Source organism: Electrona antarctica (genome assembly GCF_951216825.1).
Source record: "Electrona antarctica genome assembly, chromosome: 19".
In the NCBI taxonomy this organism is placed as follows: Eukaryota; Metazoa; Chordata; class Actinopteri; order Myctophiformes; family Myctophidae; genus Electrona; species Electrona antarctica.
The window spans coordinates 21630473-21653012 of NC_136800.1; the positions used below are offsets into that span (position 1 = coordinate 21630473).

Here is a 22540-nt window from a genome sequence, read left to right on the forward strand (position 1 = left end):
AGCATGTAGGTCAAACAGGGTGTCTGAACATGATTATGCTTTTCCACAAGAGTGCCTTGATCTCATCCTTTTATGCATCAACTGTGTCACCCAGAGCAACTTGTTGGAGATTTTTACTCTAGCTAAACAGATGCGCACAGTGTACTATCGTGGCACTATTTGCGGTGTCGTACGACAGATTGTAAATTGAGCTAATTCTTTCATACAGTGCCACGTGGTGTGATGATTTCGGCTAGTCAAAGGGTAATAAGACTCAAAGTGGTATGCAACCCCACTAAGAGACATCAGAGGCAGATGTAGGCTATACTAACCTGGTTCAGGAACGTTTGGGGTTGAGGAGGATTGACGTTTTTGCCAGTATGTAGGTTGGAAGGGGAAGTAGAAAGGTCGGCCAATTCCATATTGCCCTGTGGAGTGGAAATGTAACAGAGTTCTCAGTAGTCAGCATGGTATCACTATCAAGTAGAATACATGGATGAACACCTGATTTACCTGAATGGTATTTCTTAACGTCTTTACATTTCCATTAAATTCTTAACATATTGACTGTCTCTGTCCGTATAATTCTAAAACTCCATGTTGCTCCCTGGAAGGAAAGAAACAAGCATGTTTCTTTCTCTTCTCTTCTCTTCACTGTACTTACCTTAGTCCAGCACCAGCCAGGAACTGGATGTGCGCAAGCCAACTGCTTTTTAAACTAGTTTTCTGAAAAGGCTATGTTTCTATGTCAGTGGTTCTTCGATTTTTCAAAAATAGCAGACCTACAAGCTCGTAGTGCGCCACTCGGTGGCACGCTATGAGCTTGTAGATCTGCTATTTTTCAATAGCTAAAGCATAACATAATGCTAACACCAAAAGGGGTTCCCGCCCAAAATGGGTTAAGGGGTTGGGTTAGAATAATACTACATTTTCATAAATTAAATGTAGTATATTTTAGGCAGCTCTTCCTTCTCATACACAAAATACACTCAAATCATGTGTAATGTAAATGTATTATTATTAATTTATTTTAATAACAAGGTTTCTTCTCAGTTCACATTCAATTAAGCAATTAATAAAGTGATCAATTATACATTTTACAGATGGATGCACACCATATTGGGTACAAAAAAGACTTCTATATGTATTTGTCTGACATTGATCAATTATACATTTTACATTGTGTAAAGTGTAAACATACATACAAAAATACATAAAATGTAAACAACATCTCTGAGACTCTCAGGCTGGGAATGGAAAGATCAACATTTTGACCCTCACCTCACCCCCCGGGCCCCATGTTGAAGTTGTCCCTAAGCAAGACACAAGGCGAGAATCAAGGAGAGCATAAAAACATCTGCACTGTTTTATAGCTCCAAAGAACTTACTTTTATTAATGGCGCAACATTCCAACGTATTGATAAAAGTAAGTTATTTGGAGCTACTGTATAAAACAGTGTGCGGATGTTTCTATCCTCTCACGGACAGAAAGTCCTTCACTGTGTGATACATCCATCTTTTTTTCGCCGTACTTTCTCCTTTCCGTCTCAGCTCCAGACCTCGCTGGAGAGACAGGTCTTCTTCCGTCGCCGCTCTCGTCGCGGCGTCGATGTCTCTGATGACCTGATCTCGCTGGTCCACCAGTGACAACAGTTCCTGCGTCAGTTGCTGTTCCGTCCGCTGCTGAGTGATGGTCTTCTGACAGTCTTCGACTGCAGCCAAAACTCGTAGCTCTCTTTTCCGCAGCTCAAATCTCGTCTCCAGGTCCTCTTCGTGGCGCAGCAGCTGCAGATAGTCCAGCCTGCGCACCAGGGAGTTCTTCTTGTTGACCAGAGTAAGCCACTCCAGAGTAAGTTGCTCCTCCTTGTTACGATCGCTTCCCGTCACCATGAGGCGTCGCAGGACTCTCTCCACCACGGCAGCTCGGAGGTTGATGCGTTTCTGCTCCGTTTCTAACGCCTCCAGTTGACTCAGGACGTACTCCCTGGCGTCCAACAGATGCACTTTCAACTCTTTTTCCTGTTGTGGAGGTGTTTGGGACTCTAGTGCTCTCGGACTTTCTGAGGTCGGTTTCTCCTCTTCTTCCTGTTGTGGAGGTGATTGGGACTCTAGTGCTTTTGAACTTTCTGAGGTCGGTTTCTCCTCTTTTTCCTGTTGTGGAGGTGTTTGGGACTCTAGTGCTTTTGAACTTTCTGAGGTTGTTTTCTCCTCGTCTTCCTGTTGGGGTGATTGGGACTGTGCTGCTCCCTGACATTCTGGAGTAGTGTTCTCTGTCGTAGAGAGAGCCTTCTCCTCATCCTCACTCTTTGATCTGCTCTTCCCCACCAACTCTGTGTCTTTCACCTGATGCAGTCCCGACGTGAATGCTTTTGTAACCCGCCACAGGGGAGGGGCTGGCGGTATGGACTCCTCCCCTCTGGCCATGGGTTTGGTCCTAGGAGGCGGGACTTCTAGGGAACTTCTTCCTCCATCCTCCTCCTCCAGACTCACTGCGGGTCCTTCCTGCAGCCTGGCCGTACAGAGAGATATTTCCATGTCTGCTCGGCCCAGGGGGGAAGTTAACCCGGCAGCAGCGATAGACTCCTTGTCCTCATCCTCTTCGCTCTGATTAAAGTCGTCAAGGTTAGCGATGTCCGTGGGTTTGATGCTCATCAGGCTGGCCAGACTCTGCATGTCCTCGTCGGTGGATTTTCCTTCTCGGACAAAGAAACACGCCAGGGACAGTTTGAGTGTGGCCTCCGCGACCTTGACGGATAGTGGTTTCAGCTTCAGCGTCCGGTCACAGTGGCTCTGGGCGGGGCAGGCAAACTGCTTGAGGTTTACGCAGGCCGATGCCAGCGCCTTACGATGCCCCTTCTTGCTCTCACTCTCGATGACAAAGGTCCAGTCTTTATCTTCAAACTCATATGCATCGGGCTTCTTGAACAGCGTGACGGAGATTTCAACGTTCTCCGGCACCGACCACACCACCATGCCTCTGCATGGGTTGGTAATGTTAGGCTGCCAACTGTGGAGCTGGGAGCACACACGCCTGTTCCCCCGCGTCCACACCACCCTCAGCTTGTCCGGTTGCCATTTCTCGGTGCATTCCACCACCAGGTCCTGGTAGGACGCGACAAAGTGGAACTTTGAGGCTTTCTTGGAACCTCGCAGCGTTTTCCAAACAGAAGTCATTGGTATTTCAATCGATGGGAGACAAAAGTTAGGTTCTTCTGGAACAAAAGGACACAATCCGACTGTCTCTCTCCTCCTGTGGGCTTATGTGACAGAGTGATGATGTGTCATCTAACTCTCTGTCAACACAAGTGAGCTTGTGTTGACGTCAACACAAGTGAGCTTGTGTCAGAGTGATGTCAGCGTGAGTCATGCTGTTAGTCCTTGTCCCTTTTATGGAGATCCCTGATGTCATCAGCATATGCCCATATATGGGCATGCTGATATGCCCTTTTATGGAGATCCCTGATGTCATCAGCATATGCCCATATATGGGCATGCTGATATGCCCATATATGGAGATCTCTGTATCTGTCTGCCCTTGTCCCTTTATGCCCATATATGGAGAACCATATATATTGCCCACCAATATATGCCATAATATGTCTCCCAAAATGCCCAAATATGGAGTTTGTCTGTACATTATGTGCCGGTCAATGTATGTATGCATGTATGTGTATGTATATATGTCCCTGCAGGGCTTTGTGGTGTGCAGCAAAACATATCAAGTGTGATGTGATTAATTCATTCTGTTTTTAGAGCGGATGTCAGACTATTGACAGAAATTCAATATTTGAGATAATTGTGATATACAAATACATACATACTGAACATGCATACAGTACATTGACCGGCACATAATGTATAGACAAACTCTCCATATATGGGCATAAAGGGGTGAAGGACAGACAGATATAGAGATCTCCATATATGGGCATTTTATGCATGCCCATATTGGCATATATGTATGACACCATGGATATCCATTTACAGTATGGTCTGAAAAAGGGACAAGGACAGATATCTCCATATATGGGCATATCAGCATGCCCATATATGAGCATATGCTGATGACATCAGGGATCTCCATATATGGGCATATCAGCATGCCCATATATGGGCATATCAGCATGCCCATATATGGGCATATGCTGATGACATTAGGGATCTCCATATATGGGCATAAAAGGGACAAGGACTACAAGAATGACACACTCTGACATCACTCTGACATCACAAGCTCACATGTGTTGACAGAGAGAGTTAGATGACACACGCATCACTCTTTAACTTCACAAGCCCACAGGTGGTTGAGAGAGACAGTCGGATTTGTTCCAGAAGAACGTAACTTTTGTCTCCCATAGATTGTAATACTAATGACTTTAATTCGTTTTTAGAGCGTATTTGACGTGCATGGTCCGTCACCCCACGCCTCCATATATGGTCACGCATTGTGACACCACGTCTAGTCATGCCTCGTGACATCACGTGACATCATCAGGGATCTCCATATATGGGCATATAATGTAGTCGCCACTTAGACGATATCGCCAGGGGCCCTTTCCCATATATGGGAATGTCAATATATGGCAATATCATTTCCCGTTGGTTCGTTCATCACCTAGATCTGCATAGAGCCGGCCACCAACGCTACATCTGACCTCAAACCCTTAGATCTCCATATATGGAGCTGACCTGTTCTGACATTCCATTGATTCTACCTACCCGTCCTTCCTGTTCTGACATTCCATATGTTGATCTGACCTCATCAAACCCTGTACACTCAAGACACAGTACAGAATTCATTCCATATGTTGATCTGACCCCCCATGCCAAAGCACCAGCGCTTGCCCAGCATGTCTGCCGTCACCCAGGCGGATGAGTGCATGCACATCCCCTCAGGGTGTCTTACTGGTATACTCTATATATGCATGCGTGCGTGCGTGCGTGCGTGCGTGCGTGCGTGCGTGCGTGCGTGCGTGCGTGCGTGCGTGCGTGCGTGCGTGCGTGCGTGCGTATCTGCATGCGTGTGTGCTTGTCATTCCTACCTGGGAAGACATTGTCCAGGTACCAGGCGAGCACGCCGTAGAGGAGAGCGTCGAACATCATCATGCGTACGGAGGTGAGGAAGGAGTAGGCGTCTCCCTCCAAGGGGCTGGTCTGAATGGTGTCCCAGCGAAGACCCAGGCCCTGCTCCTCGTACCGAGACAGGTACTCCGTCCCAAAGCCAAACGCCACCGGAGACAACAGGCTCTGCATGGAGGAGAAAAAATCATTTACATTTATTATAACATCACTCACCGACTGGTAGCGGTAAACACACTACCAGTATACATCAGTGGTTCTCAAACATTTTTGACTTAGGTGACCCCTGTAACCTTTTCATCCACGGCACCCCTGGATTACACCCGAAAATGCTTTGGCCATGTAGAGTTGTTCCGATACGATACTGGTATCAGGTACTAGGGCCGATACCGATACAGATTGACAGAGTGACATATTGTACATGTACATACAGCTTCATTGCAATGCACGGTTGCACACACACAAATAGTGGCTCTTCAACGGTTAAGATACCATATACTATAATACAGCTGCCATACAAGGACCCTGTGTGGTTATTTCTTTACTGGTAGGCACCTCTGTGGTGTACAGTTTGTAGAGCCACTGCCTGGTTAGAGTGCGTCTGACAGAATCGATTACATTTTATTCCCTGGAGTGTGGAAACGGTTTCTCACAGCAAAAGGCTGTACTAGATAAAGCAAATTACAAGATGGGGAAACACGCTTGTGAAGGGCAAGCTGAAGGGCAAGCTGTTGTTAAAGTAAAGATCTTTGAAACAAATCTAAGCATGAGTGTAACCACTTTCAACCCAGTGTCCCTATTTTAGGCATAAACCCATATATATGTATACACAAATATATTGCCAAATATTACCTAACATTGCTACCTAACATGCTCACAACGCCTTGCATTGTGAGCATGTAGATCAGCTATAGATCAGCTATTTTCACATTTTTATCTGTGGAACTCCTACAATTCCAAGTGCTTGTCAGGGCTCAAATAATGAATATTGGGGGGGGGGGGGGGGGGGGGGGGGTTGTGTGACACACAAAGCGACTTAATATCCTGTGATCTTTGCATGCCATCTTTGCATCTGCCTCGTGTGAACGCAGCAAAAGGTTACGTACGGCGGCCAGCTTCATGTCCTTGGTGACGCGGTCCTGCCAGTTGACGCAGAGGATGTGCGGCAGGTAGAGGGTGAAATAGATGATGCCGCTGCAGGCGGCCGCCAGGTTGGCCTGGTTGAAGAACACGCTCATCAGGAAGCACTGCATGATGGTGGCCACCGTGAACGTCAGCAGGAACAGGAACACCAGGATGGTGTCGCTGTAGTTCAGCACCTTACCACCCTGGAGACAAAATACACATACAGTACAATATTATACAATTTAGACATTTAGCACACACTTCATTTAATTTAGAGCGACTTACAATAAAGCAAGAACAACCAATGGTAATACATCAAATACATCATCATCATTGTCAAATTAACATTTGTCTAACAGTAGAAATATGTACAATGAAACTACAGTATGAGCATACACTATAGAGTGCTATGTCTACATAATATGCTATCTAAATGACGCAAGTGGTATACAGTATATGATAGTAGTCAGGGTTTGATAGTCAGAAACAACGCTGTCTCACGGGACGGACGGCACTGTGCTTTTAACGGTTTTGGGGTGAACTATCCCTTTAATGGGGTTAACATACATTACGTTAACAACTGTGATATTATCAAGCATAAATCAGACAGTCTACAATTCACAAATGGAAATGCATGTAGTCGTGGATACTCTTTTGTCCCTGCTGCTCAGAAGCAAGGATTAGAGCATATTCCCACGCTGCATAAAAATACATGCATACATACATACATACATACATACATACATACATACATACATACATACATACATACATACATACATACATACATACATACATACATACATACATACATACATACATACATACATACATACATACATACATACATACATACATACATACATACATACATACATACATACATACATACATACATACATACATACATACATACATACATACATACATACATATGCTGCGGTTAGGCACCACTCAAAAATGAATGACCAGAGAAGGGATTTCAAAATCAAGAGGCATAGATTTTCCCCTACATCACCCCACCCGCAAATCGAACCCTGGCACTAGCGTTGTGTGGTTTTTGTGTGTGTGTGTGCATGCGCGTCCACATGTGCGTGGTTGTGTGTGTGTGTGTGTGTGTGTGTGTGTGTGTGTGTGTGTGTGTGTGTGTGTCTGTGTCTGTGTGTGTGTGTGTGTGTGTGTGTGTGTGTGTGTGTGTGTGCGCGTCTCTTCCCCAGGTACCGCCCTTCCTCCAGCTGCAGTGAGTGATTGATCATCTTGTATTGAATTCCCACTCGTCAGGGCTCGGAGGTAAAAGACCTGACCTGGGGAAATCTGCACAGTGCCAGTTGCTCATTGGACAGCGTTCAGCAGTGGTGGAAAAAGTACTCACGCGTGCGTGCGTGTGTGTGTGTGTGTGTGTGTGTGTGTGTGTGTGTGTGTGTGTGCGTGCGTGCGTGCGTGCGTTGCAGAACGTATCTAACACCACCCTGGTGTACCAGCAGGGTCAGTAGATCTATAACCCCTGCCCTGTCTGGAGGGAGGGTGTTCATTAGACCACTTTTTTACCCATGCTTGAAACGTCACTCAACAGTATTCAGAGTGTTAAATAAATAAACTCTTAAATGTAAAAATGTATCCGTACATTAAATTGATGTTTATGGTTCATTAATATGCAGTATCCCGTCTAAATAAACAAATAAAGTAAAGTAAAAATTTATTTGTAGAGTATATGTACTGTACAAGATCTATCCATACATTGTAATATCAAAATGATCCACTGGAGGGCACTATTGCTCATGAGAAAATATTCTCAGACTGAAAAAAACTGCAAAGACATGTTTAGACAGTAAAGCTCATTCCATTCCAACCTCCTCCAGGGACACTCTCCTCCACCCTAACAACCCACTGCTCCACGTATGTCCCTTCCCCCCATCAGCTCCCTAATGCTGTCATCTCCCTCTTCTCCACCCTAGTGATGGCATGCATTCTTTCAACCAAGACTTTACTCATCATACCTGAACAACTGAGACTAAAACGTCATAAATACAAACTCAAACTAAATAAAAACGGTCTGCCGTGTTGTCTTCTTGTGAACACTGTGGTTTTCGCATTATGAAGAATAAAGTATATATAAAATAACAAAACCACATAAAAATGATAAGACTAAAACTCAATAAACCTAACCCAAAAATGGGGTCAGTTGAAGGTAAACACACGCACCATGATGATGGAGGTGAGCAGGGCGGTGCTGGCCGTCATCATGACGAAGCTGTCGATGAACCAGGTGTACCAGATGACCTCGTTGGTGACCCCCATGGCCTTCAGGGTCTCCTTGAGACGCGTCTCCTTCTCCAGCACGATGCTCTTCACCGTCATGGACACCGAGTACACCCAGGCCAGCACCATGAAGATGGGGAAGCAGCGGTTCAGGGTGATCATGAAGCTGAACCACACAGAGGGAGAGAAAGAAAGAGCGGACTAAAACCACCAACCACGCAAGGAGAGTTTGAAAACATGACTAATGACAAGGAAAAACTCCCATATCTGTTGGGTCAAGTACAACAATGTGCAAACATAGCAGAGTGTGAGCTGTTGTGACAGGAGAAGGATGTCTAATGGAATACAACCACCTTAAGGACTGCAAATCATTGTATATATCCCTGCACTGTTTACACCAAAATTACCGTGGTACACAGAAACACTGTTCATATAGGCCTACACGAAGCAAGTAACTTGAATTCAATTGCATTTGAAATGCTGCTGCTGCATTTGAAATACATTGCTGCTACTTGTCGCAATGTTTTTATACCAAATGAATGAAAAACATTGAAATACTGCTGTCAACTTTCAATTCAAAACTTTATACCAAGCTAACCTCTCCTATATCTTGGACGTATAACTTTTATACATTTATGCACAATTTTGTATAGTTTCATATACAGTAGTCTTCCCTCAAAGTGTCAATGTAACACAGCTTTGTTTACATTTTTATTGTATTCCTATTTATATTCAGAGAGAGTGAGCAGAGAGAAGCAGGGTTTTTTGCTTTAAGCAACTAGTTGACCTTGTTGGTACTAGTTGACTAGTTGAAAAAAAAATCCCCCCCGTTTTTGTAGGCCTCAAGATCAGCTAGATTATAGGTATAGTCACCAATGTACACAGTTTTTTAATTAATTGTTTCAATTGTTCAAGCATGAAAACTGAAAATAAACCTTGACAACAGATAAAAGCAGCTCCAACACATTGCATTGTGCTGTGATATTTCCTGCAGTATAAAACAGTAAACCAACGGTAGCAGCGGGTGTAGAAGGGTGGATCCACTCGTGTCCAGAAGGTGCTTTATGTTGTTAGTTTATGGTTTTATGTTTTTACACACGGCTGTGAGCGATGACAGCTTTTTATCATTGTTATCTGTACCAGGAGCAATAAAACACTTTATTGAACGTAACCTGCCTCGATTCTGTGTCCGAAGCACAGATTTGTTAACAGCAGCTCTCGGTGTAGGAAATAAAACTGATTGAAATCAGCGGAACAGACCCATCCTCCAATCAATTTACAATTTGGGCATTTAGCAGACGCTCTCATGCAGAGCCGCTTACAATGAGCAAGGCAATAAATCACATGCATAGAATGCAAAGAGACAGTGTAGGGCCTCGAGAAACTAGAATGCCAGGTAAACAATGAACCTAGCATCTGTCTAAATCGCTGGCATGATGAAGACCTCTACCTGCATAGAGGTCATAAGTCATAAAAACAAATAAAAAATAGACCCAACAACACCCCACTAACTACTGTCCCGCCCCCTTCCTCTCTAAAATCCAAGAACGAGCAGTTGCCTCCCAACTCAAATCACACCTGGACTCTAATAAGTAATAACGTCTACAAGCCCTTCCAATCGCTCCATAAACAGCACACTAACTGCTCTATTAAAGGTCACCACCCTCTCTTTCCTCCCCCACGTAAAAAAACAAGATGATAAAAATTGGAACATTGCCTGCCTCCTCCGGCCCTCTGTGTCCTTCTCCGCTGCCAAAAAACTCATTGAGGCATTTATGGCGTCCAGGTTTGACAACTGAGACAGCATCCTTCACGGCATCACCTCCAAAGTCCTCAATAAACTAAAGTGCTGGTTCTCAATGTGCGGTCCGCGGAGCACAAGGCGTCCAAATGGACACATAGGGGTTGTAACTCTGAAACTCTAAAATACAAGACCAAACATGCCTACCCCGATCATGCCAATAGTAGGTGGGCTTCTGAACTGTCCACAGCCCTACAGAGACCACATCACACCAGTCGTCCGAAAACCTTCACTTGCTTTCGATCAAACAAAATAATTGACTTAAAAATACCGCTCACCACCACCTGCTACAAGGCCCTCAACGACCTCAGAACTCCGACCTCCTCTGACCTGTCCCCTCCCACTCCCTCAGGTCTGGTGATTTAGCATCACCTCCTGGAAAACACCCAGGACCAAGTGCCAAACCTAGGCTCACATTTTCAGTTGCTGCCCAGGGGCGAATAGTTCTTATAACTGTCAGGGGTGCCCCCCGCCGCCCCTATCCTCAGTCTTAACCGGCCCGTACTGTAAGCCCCCTAACCTCATATCAGTCTTGTAAGACAGTTTCACGATGTTTTCACTTCAGCAGCAGTAATTTCACTTCCGTGTTTCCTAATCGCAGAATACATGCAGTTGACTCTAGGCGAGCCTGCTGGCTCGATTGTATTTGATTTGAGTGATAAGTATAACCTGAACCTATCGTTTGATAACATTTGAAGCGGGTGCATGACTTTGAGAACACACTGATCTATGATAATGGTGTGTGTTTACTGTTTACTCACAGGTCGTCCACATAACACGGATAAGGCATCTGCTGGACGTAGACCCCTAGTGGCCAGTCGTTGCCGGTGTGGAGCTTGATGACGGCATGTTCTATCATGTCCTGTAGGTAGGCAAAGCCCCCCCAGATGTACCTCCCGTCCTCCATGGGGTCCGCCCTGGGCCCCGGGTCCCAGTACCTGAGGAGAGGAGAGGAGAGAGGCTTAGATAGTGGATCCATTTTCGTGGAGTGAATATCCCTTATTATTATTTTTGAAATATCTTCCGAAATCTTTCTTCCACAAAGATTCACACATTTTCATGAGTTGAAAACATATTTTCACTAGTTTTCAGCCCAGGCAAAAAAAACAACAAAGTTTGGGAACCACTGGCTTAGTCTTAGATCATCAGGCAAGCAGCATGCTTCTGGGTCAGCACTTTCTCCTCGATCATCACAAAAGCATATAATTCCATCTCACGCATGCACGCATGCGCGTGCACGCACACACGCACACACGCACACACACACACACACACACACACACACACACACACACACACACACACACACACACACACACACACACACACACACACACTCTCCCGATAAGTGGATGAGTCAGCAGCCAATCCTTCTATAAAATCCAATTATTCACTTGCATAGAAAGATGTACTTTTGGTTCCAGGTGCAAAGCTGTTTGTTCAACCCTGGGGATATTGACACACTGGATGGTTGTGAGATCAAAGGCACAGTAACAACACATGGAAGAGCTATACAGTAGGTATCATGTTAGAAAGGCTGCGTAGTGAGAGCAATCTAAACTTCAGAAACCAGGTGGTTAACGCACATATTTGGGTTATATTCAGGCATCAAGATGTATGGAAAATCTGCCATTTGATCAAATTGGTTTGCAGTCAAAATAGGTATTTTCTGGATAATGTGATGAAGTCGAGAAATGCTGTACATCTGCACATTCTATTACAGTGGTTCTCAACCTGTGGGCCGGGCCCCACGTGATTTGGGGAGGGTCCCCAGATGACCGGGGGAGGAGGGGGTCAAATGAGTTACTATTACTTTATTCCAGTTCCAATTTGTGTTTCAGGTATATTTTTTAGCCATGATAGCAGCAGGTCAGCCTGTCCTTCTGTCCGCGTTTGCTCCCAAACCAAGATATCTGGAAAACTAAATGGAATTTGTTTCAGTGCACCTCCCTGGAGAATGCTGCCTGCTGCTATGAGCATCCAGCACCACCCTCAGGCCTAAATGTCAACTTAGCACACAAGATATCTATCTCAAAATATAATAAGCAGCTCACAGGAGAGGAATCCCATGCACAGATACTGTACCGGCGGTGACCCCATCATGTCCTTAACTGTATGTGCCACCCTTAGGGAATAGAACTTGCACACACTATCTCACAATATAATGTGCAGGTTGGCATGACACTATGTTTTTATCAAAAAATTAATCAAAAAAAGAAAATTACCTAGATAAGGCCAGACTAAGAATTATTTTACTCCACTACAAAACACTAACTACTTCAGCCCTATATATATTTGAGCCATTTAAAAACAGCTATTGTGATAAGATATATTATATATTTTTGAGGGGCGCTAGCCCCTCCTATGTCCAGCTTTGAGGGTCTGTGTAAACACAAACATTGAAGACAAAAGTGCGTAAACACAAACATTGAAGACAAAAGTATGTAAACACAAACATTGAAGACAAAAGTGACGACTTTTGTGTAAACACAAACATTGAAATTGTGATTGGCCGGAACGAGATTTGTGGTGATTTGATTGGTTGAGCACGGAATGTGTTGTATGATGATATATGATGTACGATAAGAGAGCCCCTCACTTCACACATGTGTGATTTTTTGAGCTGATCAGGCTATATAATACCTTACACCACTCAGTTCACACGGGTGTGATTTTTTTAATTAACAAATTGAAAAGAGGAATATTTGCTTGTGACCCACAGATGGGTCCAGACCCAGATAAACACTGTACTGGACCACGTCCTAGACAAGTTAAATAGCAAACAACATGGGTAGAGTATATGCAACCTGTTACAACTCAACTAATTGATGGTTAGATCCATTGGATCTGATCTGATCCTATAGACTGGATGGATGGGGTAACATTTTTAGTTTATAATTCAGAATAGACAACATATTGGTGGATTTATGATTTACTCTGTCATGGCTGTGAGTTCCCACCTGATGTCATGTGGGAGTTCAGACTGCTCCAGACCGTATTGAATAACTGCTAGCTTGCATAACATCTTCAAACCAGGATTCAAGTCTAGTATGTACAGGAGAGGATGATACAATCTCCCACCATGCAACAGGGCAGATAAGACATCTGAAATGGGCGTTTCCCATTGGGCCCAACCTTCTTCCAGGAGAATGTATCCACCAAATATGTACAGCTCTCCATTGTAGGCAAAGGCTGAATATTGCCAACGTCCTTCTGGAAGAAGCTGTGCAGAAGACGTGGAATAAAAAAATCACACCTGTGTGAAGTGAGGGGCGCTCATCAATCATCGTACATCATCGTACATCATCATCAAGAATGGTGGTCCCTTATTGGCCAAGCGTTCCCACCGACGCCGATCAGATTGGTTAGCCGATTTGCGCGTCTACATATGACGTAAGTTTTCCCTTCATTGTCAATGGCGTTTAATGTTTTGATGTTTCATTTATGTCATATTTGGCGGAAATTTGACCTAATTTCTCCTTCTTGTCAATGGCAAATATTGATTTGTGTGGGGACAAGATTTAGCGGACATTTGACCTGAATTCCCCTTTCATTGTCAATGGCAAATATTGAGACATGTGAAGATAAAAGCTGTATATTCCAACCGGCCGACCAGGGGGCGGCAGTATAGAGACCAGGATTACTGCATGTTTTTGTGAGGGTACCTACTACCTACCCTAGGGGACACGGGGAGAACATGCAAACTGCACTCAGAAAGGACCTTTCGCCAAGTATGGGCACTGATGGAGCGAGTCCAAGTCAACACCAAGTCCGAGGGGGGGAGAGTCCAGAGTAATCTAGTAAGAGAGTAATGACACTCCCGTTGACTCTCATTGTAACAATGGAATGCGGAAGTGCTCATTCTATCTCAATGGAATAGTTCCAGCCATAGGAGCAATGTTTGGAACTATCGCCCATAGGTAACCGCTTTGCGGCGAGATCAAAGCGTGTCACCACTCTCTTACTAGATTACTCTGGGAGAGTCCAAATCAAGTCAGAGTGTGGGTGGGGGTCGGGTCTGAGTCGAGACAGAGTCCGAGACCGACGGGAGGCGAGATCAAGTCAAGACCGAGACCAGATTTTCGCACGAAAATGGAACACCTGCATGCCTGCAGGTGTAATACATTTATTACATTGCACTGTAGTGACTTGTGTGGGACTCGGGCGGACTTGGTGGGGGCCGAGTCCGAGACCGAGTCAAGACCGAGTCAAGACCGAGTCAAATTATGTGCGAGACCCAGACGAGACCAAGTAAATGAAAATGTGGACTCAAGACCGGACTTGAATACTACAATACTAACTGATGGAGGGGAGGAAAGAACACGCCCCCAGCGCCCACAGCTTTCCCGGTGGGAATCGAGCCCGGGACCTTCTAGCTGTGAGGCGACAACACTACCGACTGCGCCACCGTGCCCCTGTCCACGCTGTGAGGCGACAGCACTACCGACTGCGCCGCCGTGCCCCTGTCCACGCTGTGAGGCGACAGCACTACCGACTTAGCTGCCGTGCTCCTGTCCATGCGTATCTCACCTGTCTCTGATCTTGTTGGTGCGCTCCACGGCATCGATGTCCATGCGTATCTTGTACTTGACGTGCGCCGGCACCTTGATGGTCCAGGGGTAGACGTCCATGAAGACCAGGCCCGCCCAGAACTTGTTCTCCTCCAGCAGGTACAAGGCATCGTGGGTCAGCTGAGGCTCGTCCGTGTGGCCCACAAACTTATCCAGGCTGATACACTGAGGAGGTCCCAAAGAACGAGAGACAGAGAGAAATTGAGACAGAGAGAGACACACACAGAGAGAGCATTTGAGTTATAGCATCCTGCACATAATCTTACAGTAGTGCGATGTGGGAGTGCGGTCTAGCCAGTGGCGTGTACAGACATTTAGAGGGGCAGGTGCTCAAGTGAAAAAAGGGCACCTTGTGCAGCGCGTGGAACCGGCCGGTTGCCTTAATAGTGTGAGATTTATAGATTTTGGGGCATAAATAACATAGTAGAAGCTTTTTATCAAGAATTGATCAATGTCACCATGGTCCACATACAATTATTTTTTTCAAAGGGCACATTGCTGTCCAGAGGGCAAAGGGCAGGTGCTCCTGCACCACCTAGTGTCTATCTGTGCACGCCACTGGGTCTAGCCATGCAACACCAGATCGGGGCTCCTGAATTGCTGCCCTCCACACTATCTAGCATCAGGGTCACTCTTGAGCTCTACAGTGCTGTTAGCTAAGCTGTCGCTGTGCTTCCACGTAGATGGTGGATGGCTTTGCCCTGGGTTGGCTCCCACGGTGTCTGTTTGCTTGCCTCTAGTTCCGGGTGCCTGACACAGTGCCCGGCCAGACAGTCAAAACATGACTTATTTTTCTATCATATACTGTACCCACCCCATGGAGATGTTTTTGTTTTTGTCATGTTCCTGAGCCAATAATCAAACTCAAATGAGTTGGATTGGTACATAGAATGAAGTGAAGACTCAATTGAGTCTCCTACTGGAGAACCAAATATTGGCTTATGAAAAACAAAACAATCCATGAGCGTCATGTGGTGTATAAATAAGTATTTTTGGGGGTGAACTATGCCCCTATAAGGATTTGTACATGCATGTGAAGTGAAATACAGTACCCATTTGTACAAACTCCTGAGTCAAAGGTCCATATACTGTACACACTCAGGCTCAGCCCAGGACTAATGAGTTCCCTGGACTCTGAAGACGGGGAGTCAGGGAGAGTTCAGCGTATGTATTGGGGTTCATTGCACCATATGGATGTTTTCATCCATGTTTTGATGAAGCCAGATGCCCACCATGTTTGCCACTGCTTCTTGGTTTATAATCTGTGACTTGATGAGGAGGAGGTGTTCAATGATGGACAGAAGTGCACTCAGTCACAGCTTTGCTCATCACGATGACTTCAATTAAAATGCCCTTTAAATCAGTAGTTCTCCCCCTTTCAAGATTTCTCAAAAATGTTCAAAAATAGCAGATGTAACGCAAATATGCAAAATGACACGGTGAACCAAAAGGATCCACCGGCTGTTTTTGCCAGAAATGTTTAATTGGCCTCTAGACCAGGGGTTCTCAACGTTTTTGGCCGGGGACCCCCGGAAATGCTTTGGCAATGTCTCGCCCCCTCCCGAGTCCCGACCCCCAATATAAATTGACTGCTACAATAACCTTAACCCATTTTGGGCGGGAACCCCTTTTGGTGTTTTAAGCATTATGTTATAATTTAGCTATTGAAAAATAGCAGATCTACAAGCTCATAGCGCGCCACCGAGTGGCGCGCTACGAGCTTGTAGGTCTGCTATTTTTGAAAAAACGTTTTTTTTTTTTTGGAAAATAATTTGGGGACCCCCTAAAATAATTTGGCGACCCCCCGTGGGGTCGCGACCCACGGGTTGAGAACCCCTGCTCTAGACCATAAACCATATGCCTGCATGGCGCAGGCTAGTAGTCACAAAAAGTTAAAATATGGAGATAAGAGATTTCTGCCCGACAGCAACAACATCCTTTTTTTTTTGAGGGGCATAAGGCCAAAATGAGGGGCCACAGCGGTCATGGCCTCCTTGAAATTCCTGCCCTGGCTGCTGGCTACAATGCTACTCTTTGTTGATCTTGTTTTCTTCTTACCACAAACCCAAGAAGGGTACGTGGCATTTACCCAATTTAGAATCAATTGACAAGCATAGCCCAGACTAGTGGGCAGATTATATGGGTGTGACAGGAATTCAACTCTACGCGGCCCCTCAATCCCGACAGACCCTCATTCACTGCACAGACATGGGAAAATCACACCTGCAGCGTCTTCGGTGGAGACTGCGCACGCACGCACGCGCACACGCACGCACGCGCACACGCACGCACACACGCGCACACACACACACACACACACACACACACACACACACACACACACACACACACACACACACACACACACACACACACACACACACACACACACACACACACACACACACACACACGCACACACACACATTTCCAAGCTCTAATACTCTTCTACTCCACTACATCCTGGATCCAAGTATAGTACTTTTACTCCACTACATTAATTTCAAAACATTTTACTAGTTCATTTGTAGGTTTGGATTATTGCGACCGCAGGTCGCATTTTACTATGAAAACGTGCATTTCCCGTGCAAGTCCGTCTGTCACTCCACACCTCCATATATGGTCATGCCTCGTGACATCACGTGACATCATCAGGGATGGAGATCCCATATATTAAGCCCATATATGGGAATGCCGAGATCCCTGATGTCATCAATATTGGCCAGCAACTCTACATCTGACCTCAAACCCTTAGATCTGGAGCTGACCAGTTCTGACATTCCATATGCTGATCCTTCCCCATCCATCCTTCCTCTTCGATGTCTCCCTTTTGACTGATACCTGTCCAGGCAGCCGGCGAAAACTAGAGTTCTCAACAGGCCAACAGACTCAAGTACATTTTGAATTCCAGACTTTTACTTGCAATTCATACATTGCAGTATTGATACTTTTACTTAAGTAAAACATTTGAGGAGTAATTTTTCCACCACTGTGGCAGGGCTCTTCCGCTGCGACGCCCCCTCCCTCCCTCCCTCCCTCGCTGGATGTAAAGCGTGTCTAATGTCTCCATTCACAATACTGTATACCCTCTCTGAGCACTCAAAGGAACGCTCAAGTCCTGCCTCCCATTCATCCCCCATATAGGACCATACATTCACCATACAATGACACTCACACAGGCCCAGAGATGAGGGTGTTGTATCTCACCATACACACATGTTTCAAATGGTCTTTCAGTGTGAGAAACACACGCCTGACAGAGTGAGACGAGCCATGCAGTGGTAACTGCGCTGGCTGTCCTATACGGCCAAATGCTATCTGACAGCTGTATCTAATTGGCCAAATCACTTGGGCTTGTTTGGGCGGCAAACCACAAGGATTTATTTCGGGGGCCTGCTGGACAAAGACCAAATTGAGATGGTAGCACCACCGATAGGGCTTTCTGCGGAAAACCCTCCTCTCACCCCCACTTCCCTTATTCAAATCGATTACGGGGTGCCCCTGTATATCTGATAGAATGCAGAAAGATAGAGCGAGAGAGGGGGGTGGGGGGGGCTGGGGGGTAGACGAAGGAGGGAATGAAGGATGGATAAGGGTGATTTGCCATCTTTTATCTGACCGGCGTGGGGGTTCGTTTCTATGTGAGGCCAGACACTAAAAAACAACAAAAAAACAACATTAAGCTCATAGGGGGGTGGTCCCCGCAACCCACCCACCCTCCACTTCATCACGGGGTCCTACAAAAGCCTGAGAGGGCCTGACAGCAGGCTTGTCCTCCGCTTTCAGCCAGCTGGACGGGAATGAGAGCTTCTGTGGGGCTGTGCTAAGTGGCTTGCTCCATCTCCAGGGAACCCCATGGCTACAGTCTGCTGGGAGCGTGGAAGACCAATGCTCCCCGTCTGCTCTTCTTTCAAGCAACTTTTCCTGCTTCACACTCTCACAGTTTATACACACATTCACACCTAGGAGCTTCCCGTACAACCACAGTTTGCTCCACTGGAGTAGTTAAAGGATGGGGTATTGAGGGAGTAGTGAGTGTCACTGGTCCCCTCAAACCTTTCCTGCCAATGCACGCCACAAACACGCTCATCTAACGGGTCAAATGTCCATCCATCCATCCATCCATCCATCCATCCATCCATCCATCCAACCAGCTTCAAACACTCGGGCCGCATAGTCAGCAGTTCCAGCAGAGAATCCCAGACTGTGTTCCTTTTGCCTGGTCACATTATCCAGCTATGACCAGGGAATCCCCCGTCCTCCTCAGCCTGTCCCCATGGCTTCTCCCCAGCTGGACGTGCCCAGAAAGATGACCAGGAGGCATCCTCTCTAGATGCCTGAAGCCACTCAACTGGCTTCTTTGTATACAAAGGGGCAGTGGCATTACTCCAAGTATCTCATGGATGACCGAGCTTTTCACCCTACCCCTAAGGGAGATGCCAGGCAGCCGCCCATCTGAGAAAGACGGTTTCGGCCACTTGTATCTGCGATCTGTTTACCAAGCTCGGTCACATATAGGTCTGTATAATGTATATAGCCTATAGCAGATCTACAAGCACATAGCACAGCACAAAGTGACACGATATGAGCTTGTACAGTATATCTGCTATTCTTGAACAGTATAAAATAATGGTTAAAGTGGTTATACGAGATGCTTTCCTGGTTTAAATGGGTTAATCCTACTGTAAAAACGGAGCCGTAAGGACCAGAAGCTCCAAATCCCATCAAAACCAATAAAAGAACACCTAAACCATTCAAACATGATGATGGATGTACATAGACGGACACACACCTCTCCATACTGGTTGATGGTGCGAATCATCTGGTCGGTCAGGTTGAAGATGTTTCTCCAGTCGAAGTTGGGCATCCCCGGTGCTCTGTCCATGTCTGGCCCGTTGTATAAGAAGTTCAGGATGTGTTTGGTGTTGAACCCAGAGTCCTCCATCCGCTCGTCTAAGAAGTCCCTCACCGTGGGGTTTCTCAAGGTGTCCTGCAGGGGAAATTCATGTGGAAATATTAAACAAAGAACTTAAGAAGAACATAGTTGGGGCCATTTTGTCTGCATGCTCTGTGTCGCAGAAATGGGCTGTGGAAGTGTGGATAACAAAATGTGCCAGGGGTTGACACTAAGGTCTCAGAGGCACTTGCTCAGGTCAAGTACAGGTCATGTTCTTGCCCAAAGGTCATGCCCACTATTGCACGTAAATAAATAAAAGTAAATCGTCCATTATAAAATGATAGGTAAAAGTTGAATTACTGTTCACTTTTCTTTACTTACTGGGGCTGTGCGATAAAATAAATAATTCATACCTCATTTTTTATGCCAAATACCTGTCCTACATAGCTATGAATATGACTATGAGTTCACACTTGTTATTTTAGTGTAGCAACAGTGAAAACAGCACATTATACTGTAGATAAACAGTGCTCTTATTTTACATTCCACAGACAGAGCGCTCTGGCCACGTTCAAGTGTTGTGTTTATAGACTGTTGTGTCCCTAAAACGAGCACTTGCCCATTCGGGCAACCTGAAAGCAAACTCCACCTGCCTGAAAGTTTAATTTAGGTGGGCGACTGGCGTCTGTCATGTTAATCAGGGCCGGCTTAATGGAATTTCAACTATCGAAAGAATACTTCCGTGAGCCAGAGGATAACGGAGTGACGTCAGGACTTTGAAACTCGTGTGAGCAGGGTGAAATGAATGCACGTGCGTGCGTGCATGCGTGCGTGCGTGCGTGCGTGCGTGCGTGCGTGCGTGCGTGCGTGCGTGCGTGCGTGTGCACATCTTACCCTGATCATGTTCATCTGGACACTGCTGTGGAAGAACGTCCAGAGCTGAGGTCCCACCTCCTCCCAAGCCTTCAACATCCACTGTAGTCTCTCCAGTTCCTCAAATGTAGTGTTGGCCTGTAGCACGCACACGCACACGCACACGCACACGCACACGCGCACACACACACACACACACACACACAAATAAATACAAACAGACAGATCCTGATTTGCAGTTGAATACCGTTACACATGGATGTGCGATGTGCTCAGAGGACCTCTGCTCAGGAAGCATCCACACTATATGGCACAACCACCTTAAAGGAGAAATCCAGTGTAGCCGTTTTCTTACCCATAAGATATTATATCTATTAACTCTTTGACTGCTGCCTAGTGGTCATTGGACGTAGTTAGCTTCTGCCGATGGAAATGATAAGTACTCATTTACATCCGGTCTCCCAGACTGAGAGAAGAAGAAACGGCTACTGTTAGCATTAGCTCACAATGTTTATCTTTCACCAGAAGCGGAAATATGTCGATTGCGATGCGATGAAAAATCACAAATCAGATCCGAACCTCGGATGGATCATCATCACCGCGGACAGCGCCGCATTTTTCAGAGATTTCAGAGATAACAGATAAAGAGGATCCTACTTTTAATCATTAATGGGACCCTATGGGATGCTACAGGGGTGGCTGGTAGCTGGAGCACCCCTGAAGAAAATAAGAACACAAAATAGCAGCCCTGAGCTTCCCTCCCCCATGACTGTGGTTTTGTCACGTTAGTCACACCTTTAGGTGGAGGTGTTCTCAGAACAGGTATTCAAATACTAATATGGTGGCTTTTGTTTTAAATAAGTGACTGCCACAATTACATTACAATAGACAGTCATTAATTCTTTACTGTTGATCATTGATCATGCTGAAATGTTGAAACAAGATGCTGAAACAAGTCATGAGTGAATCATGTGTTCGTTGTGAACTGAAATCGTATCACTGTGTTTATTAAACTGTAAATAAAGTACCAAACGAAAGGGGGAAAAAAATATTTTTCCCGTTGAATATTTTGGAATAGGATAAAACGTGAAAGAATTGTATAGGACTGTAGGTAATAGGTAAGTTAGTCTACTGGCAGTGTATAGGACTGTAGGTAATAGGTAGTTAGTCTACTGGCAGTGTATAGGACTGTAGGTAATAGGTACTAAGTTAGTCTACTGGCAGTGTATAGGACTGTAGGTAATAGGTACTAAGTTAGTCTACTGGCAGTGTATAGGACTGTAGGTAATAGGTACTAAGTTAGTCTACTGGCAGTGTATAGGACTGTAGGTAATAGGTACTAAGTTAGTCTACTGGCAGTGTATAGGACTGTAGGTAATAGGTACTAAGTTAGTCTACTGGCAGTGTATAGGACTGTAGGTAATAGGTACTAAGTTAGTCTACTGGCAGTGTTGTATAGGACTGTAGGTAATAGGTACTAAGTTAGTCTACTGGCAGTGTTGTATAGGACTGTAGGTAATAGGTACTAAGTTAGTCTACTGGCAGTGTATAGGACTGTAGGTAATAGGTAAGTTAGTCTACTGGCAGTGTGTATAGGACTGTAGGTAATAGGTAAGTTAGTCTACTGGCAGTGTGTGTAGGACTGTAGGTAATAGGTACTAAGTTAGTCTACTGGCAGTGTGTATAGGACTGTAGGTAATAGGTACTAAGTTAGTCTACTGGCAGTGTATAGGACTGTAGGTAATAGGTACTAAGTTAGTCTACTGGCAGTGTATAGGACTTTAGGTAATAGGTACTAAGTTAGTCTACTGGCAGTGTGTATAGGACTGTAGGTAATAGGTACTAAGTTAGTCTACTGGCAGTGTATAGGACTGTAGGTAATAGGTACTAAGTTAGTCTACTGGCAGTGTATAGGACTGTAGGTAATAGGTACTAAGTTAGTCTACTGGCAGTGTA

The 22540-nt window shown here is 45.4% G+C and overlaps 1 protein-coding gene across 1 annotated transcript in view; it reads right to left on the minus strand.

Moving 5' to 3' along the window:
* The window catches only part of abca4b (ATP-binding cassette, sub-family A (ABC1), member 4b), a gene marked incomplete at its 5' end in the record, with an annotated part of 96376 nt that overhangs the window by 46454 nt on the left and 27382 nt on the right, over positions 1–22540 (minus strand). Inside the window, 8 exons of the mRNA XM_079488524.1 lie at positions 312–407; positions 5022–5226; positions 6165–6386; positions 8386–8608; positions 11005–11181; positions 14774–14979; positions 19607–19804; positions 20606–20722. Coding sequence (XP_079344650.1) covers positions 312–407; positions 5022–5226; positions 6165–6386; positions 8386–8608; positions 11005–11181; positions 14774–14979; positions 19607–19804; positions 20606–20722 — 1444 coding nt within the window. The remainder of the gene's footprint in view (positions 1–311; positions 408–5021; positions 5227–6164; positions 6387–8385; positions 8609–11004; positions 11182–14773; positions 14980–19606; positions 19805–20605; positions 20723–22540) is intronic.